At 40.2% G+C, this 22,650-nt stretch overlaps 1 protein-coding gene and 1 long non-coding RNA gene across 2 annotated transcripts in view; one reads left to right on the forward strand and one right to left on the reverse strand.

Annotated features, from left to right (window-relative positions):
- Nucleotides 1-6,043: 6,043 nt before the first annotated feature.
- LOC123608506 lies at nucleotides 6,044-7,854 on the reverse strand. Its single transcript, XR_006717263.1, has 3 exons — nucleotides 7,746-7,854; nucleotides 7,173-7,273; nucleotides 6,044-6,277 (listed from the first exon to the last, which is right to left on the reverse strand). It is a non-coding gene; the product is annotated as an uncharacterized LOC123608506 (long non-coding RNA).
- A 70-nt stretch (nucleotides 7,855-7,924) lies between these two features.
- Nucleotides 7,925-22,650, forward strand: part of EFHC1 (EF-hand domain containing 1) — a 67,565-nt gene continuing 52,839 nt past the window's right edge. Inside the window, exons 1-3 of the mRNA XM_045498524.1 lie at nucleotides 7,925-8,093; nucleotides 17,205-17,426; nucleotides 20,604-20,891. Coding sequence (XP_045354480.1) covers nucleotides 8,031-8,093; nucleotides 17,205-17,426; nucleotides 20,604-20,891 — 573 coding nt within the window. The 5' untranslated portion in view covers nucleotides 7,925-8,030. The remainder of the gene's footprint in view (nucleotides 8,094-17,204; nucleotides 17,427-20,603; nucleotides 20,892-22,650) is intronic.

A 22,650-nucleotide genomic window follows, 5' to 3' on the forward strand; every position in this document is an offset into this window, starting at 1 on the left:
TGAGAACCAGCATCTTCCCATGGTGGGCCATCACAGGGTACCCCTCTACGTCTTGATCCCAGTCTGAGGGCCAGATGGCAGGCCAAACCCAGGGGAGGCTGGGACTTGCTTTGTGCGAGAACATTTTCAAAAAGAATGAGCTCTTTTCCTCCCCCCACCCCAGAGGCTAGAAATATCTTCCCCACCAGCAAGGCTGTCACCTGTGGCCACCTCAAACCTTCTTGTTACTCCCATTGCTTCTCTAGCCCTTTTCACTGTCCTGAGTACAGGTCCCTGATTTGGAAAATTGGAAACAGCATGTTGCACTCTAGCTGCCTCCTTTAAAAAAAGAATAACCACCTTATCCTTTAAGGAATTTTTATCAAAATAATATGGAAGGGAAAGCATTGCATTTAAAAGAAATTCATTTAAATATTAACTTCAAGAGCTTATCTATCTCAGGTAAGGGCTTTTCTTACCTAACATCTCATAGGAAGAGGTATGCACTGTATTTTAGACTCCAGGAGGGCTTGACCAACTCAAAGGCTGCAGAATAACACCTCAGATCTTATCATGCATTATGCTTTCCAAAAAATTTCCACATCCATTTGAGCTTGTACATAATTGTTTGAAGGAAGGCCAACAAGATCTCCATTAAACTAGAAAACACGCTAAGAAAGTGGAAGGATTGGTTCAAAGTCACATAACTAGTTGTAATGTTTAAACTCAAATTGATTTCTTCTTCAGACAAATACAGGGCTCAGCTAATCAGAAACATCAATACCCAAATATTTGCAGAGCCCTTTACAGTGTGTGAAGTACTTTTACCATTGTGCATACTTCAATCTCATTTTAACTTTTGACCCTAAATACCTCATGAATAGCTAGGGTTGTATGGTTTCTTTGCAGGTTAAAGTGACTTACTTTACACCTTGTCCTTGGATGCCAAATAAAGCATTCTTTGCACCTCACAGTCTTCTCAGAGCCCAAAAGGTCATTGGCTACAGGCCTTTGGTGGCCTGGAGTATAATATCAAATCTCATTCTCCAGTGACAGGTTCTTGAAAATACCTTGATTCCTTGGATAAGAAATTCCTCTAGTATTGATACTCTTCCCAAGATTCTGCAAGCCCTCCCTCTCATCTTTCATTAGGATTTTCAGTTCTTCAAACAATTGGATCTCCCAGGGATTTTGACAAGTGATATGACTTTGAATATAGGATTTAAAAAAAAAATACTTCTCTGCCTTATAAAAAAGTTAGATTTAGCAGAAAGTCCCCCATTTATCATTTTCAAGTAATATGTGCTTATTAAAGAAAATGCAAAAAAAAATAGGGAAAAAAGATAATCCATAGACCCATTACTAAAATAAATCTCTTCCGGGGAAAAATAAGGCTATGGCAAAATGTTGTTAATGATAAGTAAATTAGCAGTGTCATATAAAACTCCAAGAAAAAACAGAAATTGGGATCTAGAAATTTTAAGCAACCTAATACTTCCATTCTTTTGTGCATAATCAACAGTCTCTGGCTCAGTGTACAGGAATACCAAGATAGTTATATTACACTCCCTTCAGACATTACACTATGTAGGTAATTTGATGATACTGTGGCTGAGATATGGGCCCATGTAACAAAGCCAACGATACATTATCTTGTATTGAAAGAATTCTCTGAAATGCCTCTCCTGAATCAAGTCCTCCAAGAAAACCCTGCTAGAAAGACTTTCCCTAGAGGGGAGGCCTAGCCTGTTGAACTGGTGATTATGTGATTCACTGACAGCCACTCCACGAACACTGAACACCACTAGGTGCCAAGCCCTGTTCTAGGCACCAGGAATACAGCAATGGCCAAAACACACAAATCCTTGCCCTTAGGGAGCTTGCATTCAGGGGTTGGAGGATGGGTAGGACAAACAATGAACCAAATAAGTAAGTTATGTAGTATGTTAGAAGGTGATAGTGCCAAGGAGAAATCGTAAGAATAGGCCAGAGGGACAGGATAGGTGTGCAATTTTAAACAGAATCAGGGAAGACTACAGAAATAGGTGAGGGAGTTGGCTCTGTTTCTCTCCCAAGCAGATACAAAAAGTGTAAGGGCCCTGAGGCCAGAGCATGCTAGGAATAGCTGGAGGCTGGCATGAACAGAGAGAGAGAGAGAGAGAGAGCAGTAGACAATGCAGACAAGTTGTGAGAGTCCTGTAAGCACTTTGGCTTTTACTATGACTTCAGGACAGGGTACGCTGGGGAAGAATTCTGCTCAAGAAAAGTCACGGTCATTGTTTACTTACATGGACTAATTACTAGTTGCACATTACCTTGCCTGTAGAAAACAGTAAATCTTGTGCCCTGCAATCTACACTAAACCAGGTTATCATCAAGCTAATCCATCTGTGGGCTGTCACATGGACTCTGTATTCCCGTGAACACTCTCTGGTATTCACAGGATTCTTCCCAAATTTTTCTTAGCATTTCTTTAAGTGCTCAGAATGCTGAGTTCCACTTCCCAGATAGGCTTTGAATGTTTCCTTGTTCTACTGACACTGGTTTGTACTCTGGGTAGTCCTCTGGGCAAAAATGCAATGAAACATCCAATGCAGAGTCTATAAACTAGGAATACTAACATCAACAGTTTACATTAGCTGGTGCTCACTCCTTGCCAAGTCCTTAGCTGAGCTATTTTCTTAGATTCTTTCACTTAACCCTTCACTTACAACCCTATGAGATAGATATTATTGTCTCCATTCTCAAATGTGGAAATCGATAGATTAGGTAAGTTTGCCCAGGACTACCTGGCTAGTAAGTAATGGAATCTCACAGAAACTCAGGCCTTTGAATCCAGAATCCATATTCTTAACCAAAACAAAGTAAATGTAGAAGGTTTTCCGGCCTAACTTCCCCATTGACGACTGTGTGAACTAGAAGCGTAGAATTGAGAAGAAAATGTAATGTGAGTTTTTGTTTTTGTTTTTTTGTTTTGTTTTGCCCTGATAAATGAAATAAACCTGAAGATGCAATTCTTGTTTCATTTCTAGACACTTTGACCAAGCATAATCCTTAGGCTGTTATTGATGGTGAAATTCTTAAATGTACTTCTGTGCTAGAATCCTATGCAGACCTAGTCACATTACAAATGTCAGTCTCAGGGGCCATCTGTGACCATTCAGAAAAATTCCAAGGTATCAAACCAGCTTTAAGAACCACTGACTATCCTCAATTATTTCCCTACATTTCTCTAGTGAACCCTTCCTCATCTTCAGGACCTATTAAATATATCCTATTATTCATTAAAGTGAATTTGAGCACTATTCTGAGCTAATGCAATTTCTTTTCCTTAAAGACAACTATGGAAACACGCAAAGCATCTCCACTCAGTGTTTTTCTCTTTTTACAAGAACAAATCATTTTGGAATCTTACTAATTTTACTGTGGGAAAAGGACCTTCGCACAATTTGTTTTCAATAAGTACTAGTGGCAATCATCGTCATAATAATTATTATTATTTCTATCACTTTATGCAGTGCAGGGTGCTGGGGGTTCTATACAAAAGTGTCCACCTTTTCCACGGGGTCTAAAAGTATCTCACCAGAGTGGCAGCTCTCTGCCTTTGGGAGGGATTTCTCTCCACTCATAACAGATTAAGACATGTTTTATTTTCCCAGGATGCTGCATATGTTCTGCGTAGCTTTCACTGTTTTCAAATGACCACATGACCCCAAAGCAATTAGTGACTATTAATTCTGGTTCGGGCTTCTCATTCTTGAGATGAAATAACCAGAATCTCAGGTAGGTAAGTTGTCTGAGCTCAAACAAATATTTATAGTACAGTAAGGACATGAACATGGTTCTCAAGACCCCAACCTGGTGTTTCATTTTCTGTTCCATACTACATATGTGAAAAAGGAAAAGGAAGAGTGTTTGAGATGTGCAATAGAAGTATCAACAGAAATGCAGGCATTTCCCCCTTGTTTCAAGGTTGGCACTTACCTGAGTTAATGAATTTGCCTGTTCACCTTTGGAATCTACAACTATAATGGATATTACTGCCACATTGCTCTCACATATCTCTATCTCCATACTATTAAACCCTTATTAGGTCAGAGATGTCTGACAAGCAGGATGGCAAAGTCAATGATACCTCACATGCTGAAGGAGGAAGATCTTTTCCATCTGAGAGAGGATTGAGGCAGAGTGTAAGAAATACTCAACTGGGAACTAGACTTTAATGGTTTCTTAACCTCTTTTGGTCTGGGGATATGTCATCAGTAAAATGAGCAGGCTGGACTGTGTGAATCAATTCCCAGGTTTTTTATTGTGACCATGTAAAAAATACCTAGAATATGAATATGTATATACCTTGAAGACTTTTTCAGCAAATTATTCCTATCCATATAACATTGGATACATCCTGATAATTAATATTCTATTGTTCCTTTTAAAAAAAAAAAACTCTGTTGGCACAATCCATTGAGTTGATTTTAACAGCTACTATTGGAGACTGGCATGTTTGAAAAATACTGGGTGATCTCCAAGTTATTCACTCATTCACTTGGTCATTTTACAGCTGTTCATTGAGTATTTATGAGGTGTTAGCACTGTGATGGGATCCAGGAAAATGGCAATGAACAAAACAAAGAACCTATCCTTGTGACACTTATATCCTGTGAAATCTCTGATTCTGTGAGGTAATGTTTCATAGGTTTTTTCAGAGGGAAAGGAATTCCAATTCAACCAGCTAAAGTCATAGACTGGGTTTGACTTAAGGGAGAAAAAAGCAGCTGAAACACAAATTTTTTGAAACCCCTGGCAGGAACCCACCATCAGGCCAAAATCATCTGAACCCAAATTGTATGCATTTGCATCAAATGAAGATTTCCTGTGGGTCCTAAATCTGCTCCTGTAACTGCTTGGAAGTCCCTGAGGATGTTTCTTTTGCCCTTTACCATATTTTGCAAAGATCAAGGTGGCTCGACTGGGCAGTCTTTTTAGATAAGAGATTCCAGAAACCACAGAGTGGTGGAAATGAATGCTAGATAGCACTCTGACTGAGGGACACTCCCCTGCAAAGTCTTACCCCTTTGTTCACACATTAGCTACACCCCCAGTACTTTCAAACCTACAGGTTTATAATTGAATTTTCCAGAAACCATGCTGTACCATTTTTATTCAGCAGAGGGAAGTAGAGCACCCAAAATCATTGCATAAATATCTGAGGGACACACACACACACTGCTTGATATATGTCCTGTAAATTTAGGCACTGAAGAATAATATCACAGGATTGAAAACAAATTCTGGGAAAAATGCTGAAAAAGGAGACACTTATTTTAGTTAACTGCTGTATTTTAGCCTCTGCCAGTCTGATATCTCCCAGGAACTGCTGAGAGAGAGCCAGCATGAGGCCCTCTTTTCAGTTTGGCCTGCTGGCAGTCTAATCTTTCCCTATTTTCCTTTCCCCAAGTTTTGAAACACCTGCTAAGTCATGCAATGTCTCTGTGGTCTTCTGAGTCCAGGCTTGATGCACAGCCTTCAGACCATAGCACTTTTTACTTCAGCTGCCGGGGATGGTCTGGGTCCTGCTCTCTCCCACATATTGCAAAAAGGGGAAAATAGCACAAACCGAAGTGTGATACATGCTGAGTTGTCAGTCATGTTTGGGAGAAATGAGATATAAACTTAATCACACAAAATGTCAGGGTTCAAGCAGTTTTCCAAAGCCCTATCTTTATTTTTTAATTTTCCCCCACTTCTTTACAGACTTGTCCCTGTGCTTTTTAGCACTGATGCAACCACTGCCTGGCTTCCTCTCCTCAGAGGTGATGGCATTTTTAAGAGGCCAAGGAAGGTTTTACTCACCGTGCATTTCTAGGGTCCAAAAGGAGTTAAAACATTTAACCATTTAACTCGTGTGTTCTTCTGGAACAGAAAAGCATTTGAGCAGAGGCCACCCCTCAAATAGAAACAGATGCCACAATGGACAATAGGCTTAGGCATGACTTACCCTTTCCAGCCCCCATAGACTCCTTCCCTACCCAAGTGTAACCATACAGTTAGACTAGAAGGGATCTTTCAAGTGTGACCATAGATTTACTTTTATTAAGATAGAGGGGAGGGCAGGATCATATAACTGGTAAGACTTTAAAGTTATCATCAAGAGTCAGCAAGGATTATAGCTCCAGTGTTTCTGGGTACTCAGCATCAGTGAGGTGGAAAGAAGTGAGAGAAGCATCTTCTCTTTGAAAGTTGAACTTGCCATTTTGAAATATTCTCCCAGTAGCTGGCTTCCATCCTAGGTCAGCAGCTAAGATATAATGCAATGGACAGATACTTTTAAAGCTTTCAGAAAGTTCAACAATGCTAATGCACTGATTTTTTTAAAAAGCACTAAATGCTTGCATTAAGGTAATATACTAATAGAAAATAAAAGAAAATTTTAAAGGTAAAAAAAAGGGAAGGGACAAAAACAGGAAACAGAAGTAGTAAGGAGAGAGGAGGGGTTAGCAAAAAAGAAACTGAGCAGGTTGTGGTAGCTAGCCACCAATAACTGCTTCAGGGGGCACCTGGGTAGCTCAGTAAGTTAAGCCTCCGACTTTGACTCGGGTCATGATCTCACAGTTCATGGGTTTGAGCCCAGCGTCCTGCTCTGTGCTGACAGCTCAGAGCCTGGAGCCTGCTTTGGATTCTGTATGTGTGTGTGTGTGTGTCTGCCCCTCTCCTGCTCGTGCTTTCAAAAATAAAATAAAAACATTAAAAAAAAATAACTGCTTCAGGTGCCACCAGTGGATTAATGTCATAGTCCCCCTGAGCTTCATGCCCATTACTGAAACCCAACAGGGGGATTTGCTCTGACAAGCAGCAATAAAACTAAAGCTGTTGACTATATTAGCAGTAAACTACCCGTGACATGGAGATACGCTTTCTGGGTCAGGCTTGGCTATTCTATCATGTTCCTGAAGTGCCTCATTATCAGAAACAGCTGTTATAAAAATCAGATTCCTGGGTTCTATTTCAGACCTAAAGAATCCCATGTCTGGGTGTCAGGATTTTGTTTGCTTTTTGTTTTTATCTTTAAGCTTTCCAGTGGTGATGGATAGTTGTTGTTGTTTCTCTTTCCTGAAAATGTTTCAGGAACAGGATTACATTTAAGGCATAATAATTTAAACAAGTCTTACAAAAATCACCAAAGGTGAGAATACTACGATCCTGACAATATTTCACCCATTTGCTTCTTTCTTTAGGACTTAGTTTTCTCTTTGAAGGACATGCATTTCCCCTTGTTCAGATCTTTGCATTGCAGCTGCAGATAGGTGTAGAGATCAGAATTGAGATTAGCACTCTGTAGCCCTAAGGTTAACGTATATTGAGTCTCCTGAGGCGAACATGCAAGGCCCGGCGTTCGGAGAACGGAGAGGGAGTAGAGAGGCAGGGATCCACACAGGTGAAGATGGTAAAAAGATAATGCGGCAGTGGGAGGATTAGGGACAAGACGGCTGCATTAGTTTTTTGGACATCCGTGGGCCAGAGACACAACCGTGAATAATCCGCAGCCCCTCTCCCAACAAGCACAGGCCCGGGGTGCCACTTTCAACCGGAACCAACCATTTACACTTCAGTGTGAACTGGGACAAGAACCCTTTTCCCAGGGCTGGGAGAGGTGAGGTCCCGAGCTCAAGGCGCTGGCGGGGAGCGTGAAGAACCCGGTGAAAAGAAGCACCTTCCCCTCCACCGTAACTCATCTAAGGGACCGCTCCCCCCGCCCTGGACCTCACAGCAACCATGGCACCCTCTCTGCGGTCACGTCCTTCCACCCCGCCCCGCATCGCCCCAGTCGCAGCCACTGAGTCCGTAGCCACCTCTCAAACGGAACGCCGGATCCTGGGAGCGGCGCATGCGCTCACTCCTTACACCCGCTCCTCAGGCCCCGCCCCCAAGCGCGGCGCTCCGGAAGTTTGGCATTACCATGGAGCTTCCAGAGGCCCACAGACGCGGCTCGTCGCCCCGGCAACTGGGGCGCCCAACACCCTACCCGGCTGGAGGCGGCAAAAGCGGCCGCCATGGTGTCCAACCCTGTGCATGGCCTGCCCTTTCTCCCGGGCTCGTCCTTTAGGGACCCCACGGTGAGGACTTCTCTGCCCAACCCCCACCTGGCCCCACGCGCAGGCGGCCTCGAGGGCTCGCTGCTTAGCGCACCTGTAGCCTCCTCTTCCCAAGATTGCCCTGTGTCCCTTCAAACCCGTCCTCTGTCCCCACCTGTTCTCTGCCCGCCTCCACAATGCCGTCGTCCTCCTCCTCTCTCTCCCATCCTTTGCCCTCGGCCTCGTCCTCTAGTTTTTCCACTCCACCTGGGCAGGACATTGGCCTCCTTGTTCTCATCCTCCTAGCTGCGTTCTTCCTCCTACCCTGTTCCTCTAGTCCCTGCCTCTTCTCCCTCCAGATCTCAGTTTGCCCCAGTTTCCTCCCTAGCTCATTGTCCCACCCCGTATCCCTCTCTGCCCAGCTCCCTTCGTAACCGCGCTCAGTTCCCCAGCCTAGCCCCTTTTCCCACTCAGCCTCCCTACAACTTCGTCCTCCTTCCCACAGCCCCATCTCACCCATCTTCCCTGGCCCATCATTCCCGCCCGCCTCCTTTTCCTTATCCTGGACCCAGCAGTCTTGCCCCCTCCCAGCTTGGTTTCCTGCCTTCTGTGTATCATTTCCACTCATTCTCCTCTTTCCGCCAGGTCCTTTTCCGCAGTCTCTGCCCTCCTCGTTTATGCTTCTACCTAGCCCCATCCCCTTAACGTTCAGCACTCCTGCCTTGTCTACAACTTAGTCCCACCTTCTCTCCAGCCCTGTTTTATCTTTCACAACGTCGGTTTCTCCAAAAGTCAGACTTTTGACACTTGCCTATCTTCCTCCCAAACCATACCTCCCCGCTTTGTAGAAAATAATTCCATCCCATCCCTTCAACCACAGTTGATTAGTTGTTTTTTTCTTCCCCAGTTCTATTCTTTTCTCTCTAACATTTGTACAAAAGATTCCTGACTAGATTGTTTTGCTCTTTCCCTACTTTAACTGTTTTTAGTTGTGTTCTGTAGACAAAATTGCAGGGGTGGGGGGCGGGGGGAAAGCTTGTTTCGTTTTTGTTTTTTTTTCTCCTTCTGACATAGTTTAGCCCTTGACAAAATTATTTAGTATTTGTTTCACTTCAGACATGGTTACTGAAATATATGTTTGAAGATTAATATTGAGATTCAGTAAGCTATCATAGATGAGATGATGATAATTTGTATAGTTTAATAATTTAAGTTATAAGTTCCTTTCCATGGGTATAAAGGTAAGATAAAATATGTAGTCAACTTATTTTCTTTGGGAGACTGAATTGAAATTGAAAGTTTGGTGAGGGAGTTTGAATTCTGAGTCTCTTCTTGATAATTATTTCTGCATGAAGACACAGCATTATAGAGTTTTTGCTTCAGTGGAGTTTTCCATTTTACATAAGTTAAAAAATATTGTAGGCACATTCCCGTCCTGTGCAGGAGGAGCCTAAGCATCTGGTGTTGGTGAATGTGGGTTACCCACAAGGTAGGGTTGAGTCAATTTGGGGGATTTACAAAGGTGTGGACCGGAGGTGCCAGGCTCTGAGAATATACATTGCTGTTCTTTGTGTAAGATGAACTGTGCATTGGACGTAATTTATTTTTTTAAAGTTTATTTTTATTTTGAGAGAAAGAGAAGCCCAAGCAGGGATTGGGATGTGGGGCTTGATCTCACGAACCTTGCAATCACGACCTAAGCTGAAATCAAGAGTCCGACTGAACCACCCAGGCACCCGGACCTATTTTATATTTTAAATACACTGGCCAAGCGTCAACCTATTTGCCTTATTTGAAATTTGGGAAACATGTTCACTGTCTTTATTCAGCACTGAAGAACTATATATATATATATATATATATATATAACACTCAAAGCATTCAGAGGGTGAACCATAATGACTAAGAGGGGTGGGAGGCTACCCAGTGTGTGGTATTTTGTTATAGCAGCCTGAACAGACTAAGATAGTTTGTAAATATTTTCTCCCATTCCTGAGGTTGTCTTGTCATTTTATTTCCTTTGCCATACAGAGCTTTTTAATTTGATCTAGTTCCATTTGTTTATTTTTGCTTCTGTTGACTGTGCTTTTGGTATTATATCCAAAAGTCAAGACTAGTGTCAAGGAGCTTTTTCCTTCGTTTTCTTTTAGGAATTTTACAATTCCAGGTCTTATGTTTAAGACTTCAGTAGTATACCTTGAGTCAATTTTTGTGAGTTCCATAAAATAGGGATCCAGTTTCATTCTTTTGCATGGGGATACCCAGTTTTCCCAGCACCAATTATTGAAGAGACTGTCCTTTCCCCATTGTGTATTCTTGGCATGCTTGTCAAAGATAGTTGGCCATATATGCATGAGTTTATTTCTGGGCTCTATTCTGTTCCATTGGCTTACGTGTTTCCTTTTTATGCCAGGACCACACAGTTTTGATTACTGTAGCTTTATTTTTTGTTTTTCGTTTTTAAAATTTTTTAAATGTTTATTTTTGAGGGAGTGCAAGTGGGGGAGGAAGGGACAGGGGGACAGAGGACCCTCAGCAGGCTCTGTGCTGAGAGCAGCGATCCCAATGTGGAGTTTGAACTCATAAACTGTGATATCATGACCTAAACTGTAGTCAAAGTTGGATAATCAACTGACTGAGACACTCAGGTGCCCCTGATTACTATAGATTTGTAATGATAGTTTGAAATCAGGAAGTATGATACCTCCAGGTTTGTTGTTCTTTCTCAAGATTGCTTTGGCTTTTGGGGGTCTTTTGTGGTTCTATGTGAATTTTAGGATTTTTTTTCAATTTCTGTGAAAAATGCCATTGGAATTTTGAGAAGGATTGCATTGAATCTGTAGATCACTTTGGATGGTGTGGACCTTTAAACAATATTAATTCTTCTTTCCATTTGTTTCTGTCTTTAATTTCTTTCATCAGTGTCTTACAGTTTTCAGTGTATAGGTTTTTCATGTCCTTTGTTCAATTTATTCCTAAGTATTTTATTGTTTTTGATGCTATTATAAATGGAATTGTTTTCTTAATTTTGCTTTCAGATAGTTCAATGTTAGTCTATAGACACACAATTGATCTCTATATGTTAATTTTGTATCCTGCAACTTTACTGAATTCATTGATTAGTTCTAACAGTTTTTTGGTGGAGTCTTTAGGGTTTTCTGAATGTAAGATCGTGTCATCTGCATACAAATAGTTTTACTTCTTCCTTTCCTATTTGGATTCCTCTTATTTCCTTTTTTGTCTGATTGCTCTGGCTAGGACTTCTAGTACTATGGTGAATAAGAGTGGTAAAAGTGGGTACCCTTATCTTGTTCCTGGTCTTAGAAGAAAAGGTTTCAATGTGTCACCATTGAGTTGGATGTTAGGTATGGCTTGTCACATTATGGACTTTACTACATTGAGATATGTTCCTTCTTTACCCAGTCTGTCAAATTTTTATTAGGAATGGATGTTGTATTTGGTCAAACAATTTTTCTCCCTCTATGGAGATGATCATATGATTTTTATCTTTCATTCTATTAATGTGGTATATAACATGTATTCATCTGTGTAAGTTGAACCATCCTTGCATCTCAAGCATAAATCCCACTTGATCATGATGTATGATCCTTTTAATGAGCTGTTGAATACAGTTTGCTAAATTTTTTGATTTTTGCATCTATATTTATCAAGAATATTGGTCTGTAACTTTTTTTTATATAGTAGTCTTATCTGGTTTTGGTATCAGGGAGATCTTGTTTCTTTTTTATAAATTTTTTTTTCTTTTAACGTTTATTTATTTTTGAGACAGAGAGAGACAGAGCATGAACGGGGGAGGGTCAGAGAGAGAGGGAGATACAGAATCGGAAACAGGCTCCAGGCTCTGAGCTGTCAGCACAGAGCCCAACACGGGGCTCGAACTCACCAACCACAAGATCATGACCTGAGCTGAAGTCGGACGCTCAACAGACTGAGCCACCCAGGCGCCCCTCTTGTTTCTTAATGCATGCATTTATCACTATAAAATCCCCTATTAAACTGCTTTTGCTGGTTCCCAGACCCTCTCATATGTTATGCTTCTGTTTTCATTTGTTTCAGGATATTTTTTAATTTCCCTTTTGATTTCTTCTTTGACCCGCTGTTGTGCAGGAGTGTGTGGTTTAATTTCTACATATTTGTGAATTTTCTAGCTTTCTTCATGTTATTGATTTCTATTTTCATACCATTGTGTTGGGAAAAGATACTCGGTATGATTTCAGTCTGTTGAGATTTGTTTTGTCACCTGTCATGTCACCTACCCTGGAGAATGTTTGTGTACTTTAGAAGAATGCGTGTTCTGCTATTGTTGGATGGCTTATTCTTTATATGTCTGTTAGGTCCATTTGGTCTAAAGTATTGTTCAAATCCAATGTTTCCTTGTTCATTTCCTATCTGTGAGTTATCCTTTGAAATCCCTTACTATTATTGTTTTGTCTATTTCTCCCTCAGATCTGTTAGTATTTCCTTAATATAGTTAGGTGCTTTGGTGTGGGGTACATATATATTTATGATCGTTATATCTTTTTTTCCCACTCTGTTTTAATTCCAGTATAGGTAACACAGTGTTATATTAGTTTCAGGTGATTGTTATGTCTTCTTGATTAATTGATCCCCTTACCATTATATAATGACCACCTGTGTCTCTTGTTACCATTTTTGGCTTAAAGTCTATTTTGTCTGATAGAAATATAGCTACCCATGCTCTCTTTTGGTTTCCACTTGCATAGATTATCTTTCTCCATACCTTCACTTTCAGCCTATGTGTGTGCTTCAAGCCAAAGCGAGTCTCTTATAGTATAGACAGCATACAGTTGGATCTCGTGGGGTTTTTTTTAGTCATCCACCTTGCCTTTTGATTGGAGAATTCAATTAATTTACATTTAGAGTAACTATTGTTAGGTACAGACTTACTAATGCCATTTTATTGTTTTCTGGCTGTTTTGTGGTTCCTTTGTTCCTTTCCTCCTGTCTTGCGTCTTCCTTTGTGAAGTAATGATTTATCATAGCAGTATCTTTGCTTTCTTCTCTTTACTTTTTGTGAATCTACTGTAGATTTTTGCTTTGTGGTTACCATGAGTCTTAACATATAATGTAAATATGTTATATATATGTATATGTCTATTTTACACTGACAGCAATTCAACTTTGATCACATACAAAAACTCTACCCTCTTCCTCTTCTTCCCTTTATGTTTTTCATGTTACCATTTACATCTTTTTATATTTTTTATCCATTAACAAATTGTTGGAGCTAGAAAGGTTTTCAATACTTTTGTTCTCTAATCTTTATACTAGAGTTAAGAAGTGAACATATCACCATGTTACAGTTATTAGGGTATTCTGAATCCAACTATATGCTTACCTTTACCCAGGTGTTTTATTTTCATGTTACTAATTAATGCCTTTTTGTTGTAGCTTGAAGAACTTCTTTCAGCCTTCCCCTAAGGCATGTTTAGTGGCAATGAATCCTCTCATCTTTCATTTATTAGGGAAAGTCTTCATCTTGCCTTTATTTCTGAAGCACATCTTTTCCAGAAAAGTATCCTGAGTTGGCAGTTTCTTTTATTTCTTTATTTTTTTTAATGTTTATTTTTAGAGAGAGCAGTCACGAGTAGGAGAGGGGCAGAGAGATGGGGACAGAAGATCTGAAGTGGGTTCTGTGCTGACAGCAGAGAGTTTGATGTGGGGCTCGAACCCACAAACTGTGAGATCATGACCTGAGCCCAAGTCAGATGCTCAACCAACTGAGCCATCCAGGTGCCCTGCAGTTTCTTTCTTTTAGCACTTTGAATAGATCATCACATTCTCTCCTGACCTACAAAGTCTTTGCCGAGAAATCCAGAGGTTCCCTTGTATGTATGAGAGAGTTTTTTTTCTTTTACTGGTTTTAAAATTCTGTCTTTGATTTTAGACAGTTTTATTATTATGTGTCCTGGAGAAGATTATTTTGGAGTGAAATTTTGAGATACCTATAGCTTCATGAACTTGAACGTCCACATCTCTCCCCAGGTTTGAGAAGTTTGCAGCCATTATTTTTTTAAATAATCTTTCTACCCCTTTCTGTCTTCTCCTAGAGAAGGATCCAGTGGTGCAAACATGATTTTTCTTGTTGGTGTCCCCATAAGTCCCATGGGCTTTTTTCATGCCTTTTCATTCTTTTTTTTTTTTTTTTCCTCTGATTGGATAACTTCAATTCATTTGTCTTCTAGCATACAGATTCTTATGCTTGTTCAACTCTTCTGTTGAAGCTATAGTTGGATTCTTCAGTTGAGTCGTTGTGTTCTTCAGCCCCCAAATTCCTGTTTGGTTCTTTTTTATGTTGAACTTCTCATTTTGTTCGTTTGTTGTTTTCCTGACGTCATTAATTGCTTATCTGTATTCTTTGTAGGTCTCTGAGCATCTTTAGGACAATTTTGAATTTTTTTTTTATTAGGCAATTCCTGGTTCTCCATTTCTTTGAGGCTATTTACTATAGATGGTGGAGTCATGTTTCCCTGATTCTTCATGATCCTTGTATCTTGCATAAGTGCCTTCACATGAAGAAGCAGTCACCTCTTCCAGACTTTATGGACTGACTGTGGTAAGGGAGTGTCCACTTATCACAGTGCTGAAGCTTGCTGTGATCCTGGGCCTAGTGGTGTATGTAGGGCACCAAGTGCAGGGGTGTGTGGCAGCACTGGGTTCAGGTTGGGGGACATGATGTGTCTTTAGCCCAGGCCACTGGGGTATGCAGCACTGACAACTGTTAGTCCTTTGCAGGTAGTACAGGGGGTCCATAGTGGCTGCAAGGACTATTGGGGTCTTTAGTAGTACCTCTGGGTCCAGCAGCTAGGGACCAGGGCAAGCAGCAGTGGTGGCTGGAACAGGTAGTGTACACATACTTGTCTGCAGGGTACCAGCTGTGGGAGCCTCTGTCGGGGCAGGAGCCATCTGCAGACACACACATAGCGGTGGGAGCCAGAGCAGGCAAGAGCCAGGGCCAGCTATGGGCTCACTGGCCGCTGTAGAGGCCCTGGTTGTTGGCGTGTCCTCCTGTGGCTACACACTCTCCTCTCTGGTATGCACACTGCTGTAGAAGACTGTGATGACTGATGATGCTTGGGTCATGTGCAGCACAGCCGGAGGGGCTAGTTTGAAGTGCGTGAATTGGGGAGGAGTCAGCCAGGGGGTGTCTGTGTTGGCATCTTGCACTCAAGCAGCTGCAGAGGCCAGAGCTGGCTGCTGATGTGGTTCCCAGGCTCTGGAGAAAACTTGGGGAGGGGAGGGAGTGAGGAGGGTGATCGGATGGCTGGCATCGTGAATACCTGTGGGGTAAAAGCTGGTGACATCTGCAGGGGGTACCTAGTGGCTGCAGCAATACTGGCCCTTGGCTTTGGGTCAGTGGTCAGATCTGCTGGGTTTGTCTGCAGAGCAGGTGTCTGCACACCACAGTCACTCCCTCTGAGTACCTGCTGCCAGTCACCCCTCCTTTTCTTCCGTGTTCCTAACTGGCTTTATACTCTTCAGCTTTGCCAGTCTGGGTGGGATGAAACTGAAGTGGGACCTTTGTGTACTGCCTCAAAAGACTGGAGAGGCTGGTTGCTCACCCTGCTCTTCCTTCCTGGCCAGGGAACCTCTTTCTGCCTGGGGAGTTCCTTTTGGCACTGAATAGTGCTGGTTTGGGGGATGAGATGACGCAGGCAAAATGAAGCTGTCTTCCTTGTCTCCTTGTGTAGTTATTCTCAGGTTTTTTTGTTTCACTGCGTTGCTGCGACCTCCTAACTGGACTCCGGAGCTCCTCCAGAGCTGTTTTTGTCCATGGATAACTAACTGTTCAATTGTTGATCTTTGTGGAGGGATAGGGAGCCTGTGGTGTCCTACGTTACCATTTTCATCTCTCCTCTGCCCTTGAAAATATTTCCTTTCCACTTTTTTCTTTTTTATTTAATCTTTTAATTACCAAAAAAAATGTGTTCGTTGTAATATATATATATGAATGTATACTTATATATTTATATATATATCTCAACATTATATATATGTATATATATACACATACATATCTCAACATTATTCAGAAAGAATACAGAGAACATCCAAATCCAGTTTCTTTCTTTGCACATGTTTGCATGCTTCTAATTATAGTATACATGTAATTTTATATGCTGCTTTTTTGGGCTTATTAAATCATAAACATTTTCCCCAGATTGCCATGTGGTCTTTAAAACCAATATTTTACTGGCTTCATCATAGTCCATTAAGTGACTTTTCCATCATTAACTCATATGTTTGTCTTTTATTTCCAATGTTTTACCATTGCAATTAACATTATAATGGTCAGCTTCAGTCATATTGTTCTTTCCCATAATTTTGGATTATATATTTAAAATGAAGGATTAAGGGTGGAATTATTGAGTTCAAGACTTTGAATATATAATACCCATTTTCATTTCAAAGAGTTGTCTGAATGCATCAGTGTTACCATAACAAGAAAAGCCTTTTATTTCAGGTAAGAATTCATGTCACAGAGTCGGATCTTCTAGGTTCTGTGGTTTATGAGCACTTGATAAGATTAAAAACACAGGAAGAATTAAGTGAAGGATTAAGAGTATAGATGAGATAGGGGCACCTGGGTGGCTCAGTCGGTTGGGCGTCCGACTTTGGCTCAGGTCATGATCTCACAGTTCGTGAGTTCAAGCCCCGCATCGGGCTCTGTGCTGACAGCTCGGAGCCTGGAGCCTGCTTCGGATTCTGTGTCTCCCTCTCTCTCTGTCTCTCTGCCCCTACCCTGCTCACACTCTGTCTCTTTCTCTCTCTCAAAAATAAATAAACATTAAAAAAAATTAAAAAAAAAAAAAAGAGTATAGATGAGATAATATTTTAGTTTCTCATGAAAAGTGAACTGGTAACTAAATTGGGCATTCTGGAGCAGGACTTTAAGTTTATTTTAAGCTCAGGCTGCTGCTTTTCTCCCTGTTCCTGACCAGGTGTTTTAGCTTAAAACATAAGAACCTTCTAGTCTAGGTAAACTTTTTGATATAAGGTTTGTGATGTTTGTAAGCAAAGGTTTAAGTTATGATGTTTTTGAAAGTTAGCTCTTTTGCCTAACACATATTTATAAAATATTACTAATGAACCACTTCTTTTCTTCCTCAGAAAACAGCATTTCATAGAAGCCAGACACTGGGCTACAGGAATGGCTATGCAGTTGTTCGACGTCCAACAGTTGGGATAGGTGGGGACCGGCTTCCAGTCAACCAGCTGTCCCAGGCTGAGCTGGATGAGTTGGCCAACAAGGCACCAGATCTAACTTATGGCCAACCTAAGCAGGCCCCACCTGCAGAATTTATTCCTGCACATGTGGCTTTTGACAAAAAGGTATCATCTGGGACTTCAGGGTACCCCTTGAATTCAGATTTCTGAGTGCCAACTGTTTGCAGGAAAGTCAACAGCTAACCGCAGGTTTTCCAGAGTTCACTGAGGAGAAAATTGTTCAAATGCCTCAACCTTTAGTCATAGACAGCTGAGCTTAGGATTGAAAGAGGCTTTCTTTAGTCAGGAAGCCTATTACAGAAAATAATTCCCTGTAGCCTTCACTGAAATATTTTCCAAATACAGTTAAAGAAAAGTTGGATGAATTCTGAATTCTTGAGTTCATATCGCTCCATGTTTACCAGCTCTGTGCGGTCTACTTTTTGAAAGTCTTACCCGTAATGTGACAAAACCTTAGTCTCTATGAATTGCAAAATGTCATCATGACAACAACTCCATCTTTTGCAGTTTTGTCCAGGCTGTCTCCGTAAATTTTTATTTTTCAGGGAACGTTTCAGATTTGGCACAACATAACCAAAGGGTAGTGTAACATTTTTGTTTGTTTCTCATTTACCCATATGCTTTTGTAATGTAGGCTGTTTTATTTCCATCTGTTGACGATTCCATATCCTTGATTTTCCTTGTCAGTGAGGCTCTTCTTTCAACTAAAGTGAGATAGTCCTAACCTTGGCCATGCCACAGAATCCCTACTGGGACTTAAGAAACGGAAATATCTCCCTAACCCTCATTGAGTCTAATTTCCAGGTGATGTTTATGTATAACCGAGTAAGAGAACTACTGACCAGTTTTTATGTTAGCTATCCTAGCCTAATTTCTCTTTTTTTAATTTTTCTTTTCGCTTTATTATTTTTGTTACATGTCTATACTATGTTCATATAGATAGTTAACTTTTATTGAGTAGCTATTGAAACTAGAGGCTGGAAGATACAAAGTAACCTGGTGGTGAAACTATATCATTTACATTCATAATTATTTAATTTAAAAAATCTTTTTAACGTATCAGCCAGAATCAGTGAACTCAGCTGATAACACGTTCATGTATCCATTCGCAGGCTGAACATAAACATCCAGTAAACAGTATCAATTATGTGACTGGGTATTTCTTTACTTTTTTCTTGTTTCTCTGTGAGTCTATGGTAGTTTCAGCCCCAGCCGTGACCCTAACCCCAAGTTTGGCCTTAGGCAAGCCACTCAACCACCCTGAGTCTGTTTCCTCCTTTGTAAAATGAGGGAGATTCAATTTGCTGATCACTTCTGGCTTTCACATTTTGTGTATTTATATATCGGTGGCTCAAATGCAGACCATTTCACGCATGGATTATTGATCATGTCCCCACTAGTAGTGATCATGTCTCCATTTCGGTTCTTTAGAGTTGGTCTAAAATGTTCCTTGAAAATGATCTTTTGTCTTTTGCTTTTACCATATTATCTTTCTCCTTCAAATGTTCCATTCCATTCAACCATTTTGTCTTTTTATTATGAGTTTTAGGGCTTTAACTCCATTGTATGCATATTTCACCTCTGCAATTGCCCATTCTCTTTTGGTTTTTAATCTTGTTTTTCCATGGTAGACACTATACCTTTTTAGCAACAGCATTGTGTATAAAATTATTCATCTTCCCATTCATCAAACCATATTTGTGTTTTCACCAAAGGGTCTCCTTGGTTTGTTCCTCTAATTCCTGTAGAGGGTTAAGTTAACACTCTTGCCTATCTATAACACCATTCTAATATTTTCTCTCTCTGAGAAGAAAGATTAAAAATACAAACAGAATAAAAGAAATTTTAAAATTAATCCCAAAGCTTGTCAACACAAGCTTTTAATGTTTAAAACATTTTTTTTTTAATGTTTGTTTATTTCTTGGGGGGGGGGGGGTGGGCAGAGAGAGGGAAACACAGAATCCAAAGCAGGCTCCAGGCTCCAAGCTGTCAGCACAGAGCCCGACGCGGGGCTTGAACTCACGAACTGCGAGATCATGACCTGAACAGAAGTCAGACGCTTAACTGACTGAGCCACCTAGGTGCCCCAGGCTTTTAATGTTTTTTAAATGTGCAATCGGTGTGCCATTTTGACTTCCCACTGATGCTTCCTGGAGGTTTTGCTCTATCTATCCATATGTTTCTGAGTACAATGAGGGTATTTATATGCCATCCAAAGATGCTGTGGTAGATGGATGATTTGACTCTTATTCATATAAATTCTCTAAGAATGAATATGTCATTAATATGCATTTACAGGGGACTCTCGTTTAAAGAAACGGACTTGAGCCTTCATTTTCATTTTGAAACTAGAAGTCATAGTTGTGCCCAAATTTCTTACTCTTTCCAGAAATTCTGAGAGAGATTTTTGATATAGAAGTGAAGCTAGGAGAGTTTAAGGTCTTTAAGCCATCTCATCAAGGAACCATGACTAAATAGTCTATATGTAGTTTAAATATCTCAAGCAGAGGTCAACAAACTTTTTCTGTAAAGGACCAAATGGTAAATATTTTGGGCTTTGCAGCTGTCTTAGTCTACTTGAGCTGACATAATAAAATACCATTTACTGGTACCTTACATAATAGAAATTAATTTTCTCATGATTCTGGAGACTGGAAGTCAAAGATCAAGGGTCCTGCTGATTTGGTTTCTGGGGAGGGCTCTTTTCTTGGCTTTAGATGGCTGCCTTCTTGCTATGTCCTCATATGGCCTTTCCTCAGTGTGGGTATGCTGAGAGAGAGATCTTCTCTCCTTACAAAGCCATCAATTCAATTGGACTAGAGACCTTCTTTAAGCTTCCTAAAGACTCTGTCTCCAAATGCAGTCATAGGGCTTCTACATACGAATTTTTTTGCAGGGAGACACAGCAGCAGCCCATATGGTCCTTATCACAACTATTCAATTCTGCCCTTGTAATGGGAAAACAGCCATTAGCAAATACATGTTAATTATTTACATAATTATTTGTGGATACTGAAATTTGAATTTCATATCATTTCCATGTGTTGTTAAATCTTTTTTTTAACCACTTAAACATGTTAAAAAAAAAACTTGCAGGTCATACAAAATCAGGTGGCAGGGATAGATGTGTCCCACGGACTGTAATTCAGCAACCTTTGATTTAGAAAATATGAGTGATGAGTATTCAGTTCTCCCTGAGTGGTTCTCTTTATAGGGGAGTACTGATATTTTTTGGATGAGAGACGAATACAATGCTATTTCTCCCTGTTTCATGTGTTATAGGTGCTGAAATTTGATGCTTATTTTCAAGAAGATGTTCCTATGTCAACTGAGGAACATTATAGGATTCGTCAAGTGAACATTTACTACTACCTGGAAGATGACAGCATGTCTGTCATCGAGCCTGTTGTGGAAAACTCTGGAATCCTTCAAGGCAAGTTAATCAAACGCCAGCGGCTCGCCAAGAATGACCAGGGAGATCATTACCATTGGAAAGACCTCAATCGAGGAATAAACATTACAATTTATGGCAAAACCTTCCGCCTTGTTGACTGTGACCGATTCACACAGGTATAGTATATGTTTCTAGAAATTGTGATGTCTGAAGCATTATTCTAATTTATGTAAGGATATGTTTTGTTTATGAGGGTAGGAGGAAGATTCTGTTCGCCTGTCCCGTTTGGATTATTATATAGGTTGAGTTGGTGTTTGTGTGTTGCTGATATGTGTCAACACTGTGTAGTGACATCACTTTTTTCACATATCCATTCAAGTAAAATTAAACTCTCATCAGAGCTGAATCATTTGATAAGGAACCAGTTCCATGCCAGTACAAATGGAAGACAGAGGAGGTAGTACCCTTGATGGAATACAAAAATAGTATTACCTTTATTAGAAGATATGAGCCTAACATTTTTTGTGCAGTTCATATTTTTCCTGTAAATCATACTTGCTATGTTCTGGAGAAACTTGCTATCTAAAGAATTCCTGAAATCATTTTTAAAAGAGAATACTTGTTTATATCGAGAAGAAGCCTCCATTTCCTCTATTTCATAAATATGGATTTTTGACAACTTAAAGTTATCATTTCTTTACCACAAAATGTAGGTGTTAGGAAGTCAATTCTCAATTTGTCTTAGTTAAAAAAATTTCTAAAAAAATAAAAATAAAAAAATAAAAATTTCTATAAGCAAAGGTATAGTTTCTGAATTATTGTATGCCTTTCATTTCATATTACCTAATGCCACATGTGATTAATCTTTACCTCACTGAGCTCCTATGAATTTATTTATTTATTTTTTGCATTTAGTAATTTATTTAGCAAATACTGATTGATCGCCTGCTCTGTACCAAACATGGTCGTAGGGGCGGGCCGAGGATATAGACTTGCCCTTAGGAAGGCTATTACATTTTGGCTAGAGGAGACAAACAATAAGCAAACAAATATATAACATGACAGATGTTGCTGAGAGCTGTGGAAGAAACTAGAGCTGAGTAAAGGGGAGTGGAGTGTGAGGGGAGTGCTATGTATAGAGGCTGGTCAGGGAAGGCCTCACTGGTAAGATGACACATGAACAGAGACCTCAGGGAAGTGAAGAGAGGAGCCTGGCATCCGTGCCATTCCAGAGCAACAGAGAAAAACAGTGTAGAAGGTAGAGGTGCTAGACCATCTCTGAAATATTGTCCCCTTTAAGCATGTTTTGGTCTCTCATGTTTTAGGTTTTTAAGGTCCTTTTTTATCGTAGGCAGTTTCAGAATTGTATCAATAATGAAGAATTATAAAATGTTATGTAAATTTCAGGTATTGCAGTTATTTTTATAATTGTCTCTTTATGGACAATCTGAATGTTGGCAGTTCATTTCTGAGCAGTAATCTAAGCCAGTTACAGTCAGTTCTCATTTTTCACAGTAATTCCATTCTATAAGGTCACCATAAACCCTTAACTAGCAAATATGGGTCCATTGCTCCTACGAGAAATACTGGGGTAGGTTTCTATAACCTTATTTTATGTGTGTTTCTGTTTAAAGATGCCATATTTAAAATATCTTGTTGACTCATGAACATCAAACTCACCGCTGGCAGCACTGGAACTCATGCCTGAAGGAAGCTTATCTAACACATGTATTTTCTTCTTAAGGCACATCACAGCCACCTTGTGTGTGTGTGTGTGTGTATGTGTGTGTGTGTGTGTGTGTGAGAGAGAGAGAGAGAGAGAGAGAGAGAGAGATGTACATAATATAAACTTTACCACCTGAACCACTTTTCAATGTACAGTTTAGTGACATTAAGTACTTATCACAGCCTTCTTGCACTTAGACTGATAATTGA

This window comes from Leopardus geoffroyi, chromosome B2 (assembly GCF_018350155.1).
Source record: "Leopardus geoffroyi isolate Oge1 chromosome B2, O.geoffroyi_Oge1_pat1.0, whole genome shotgun sequence".
Taxonomy (NCBI): domain Eukaryota; kingdom Metazoa; phylum Chordata; class Mammalia; order Carnivora; family Felidae; genus Leopardus; species Leopardus geoffroyi.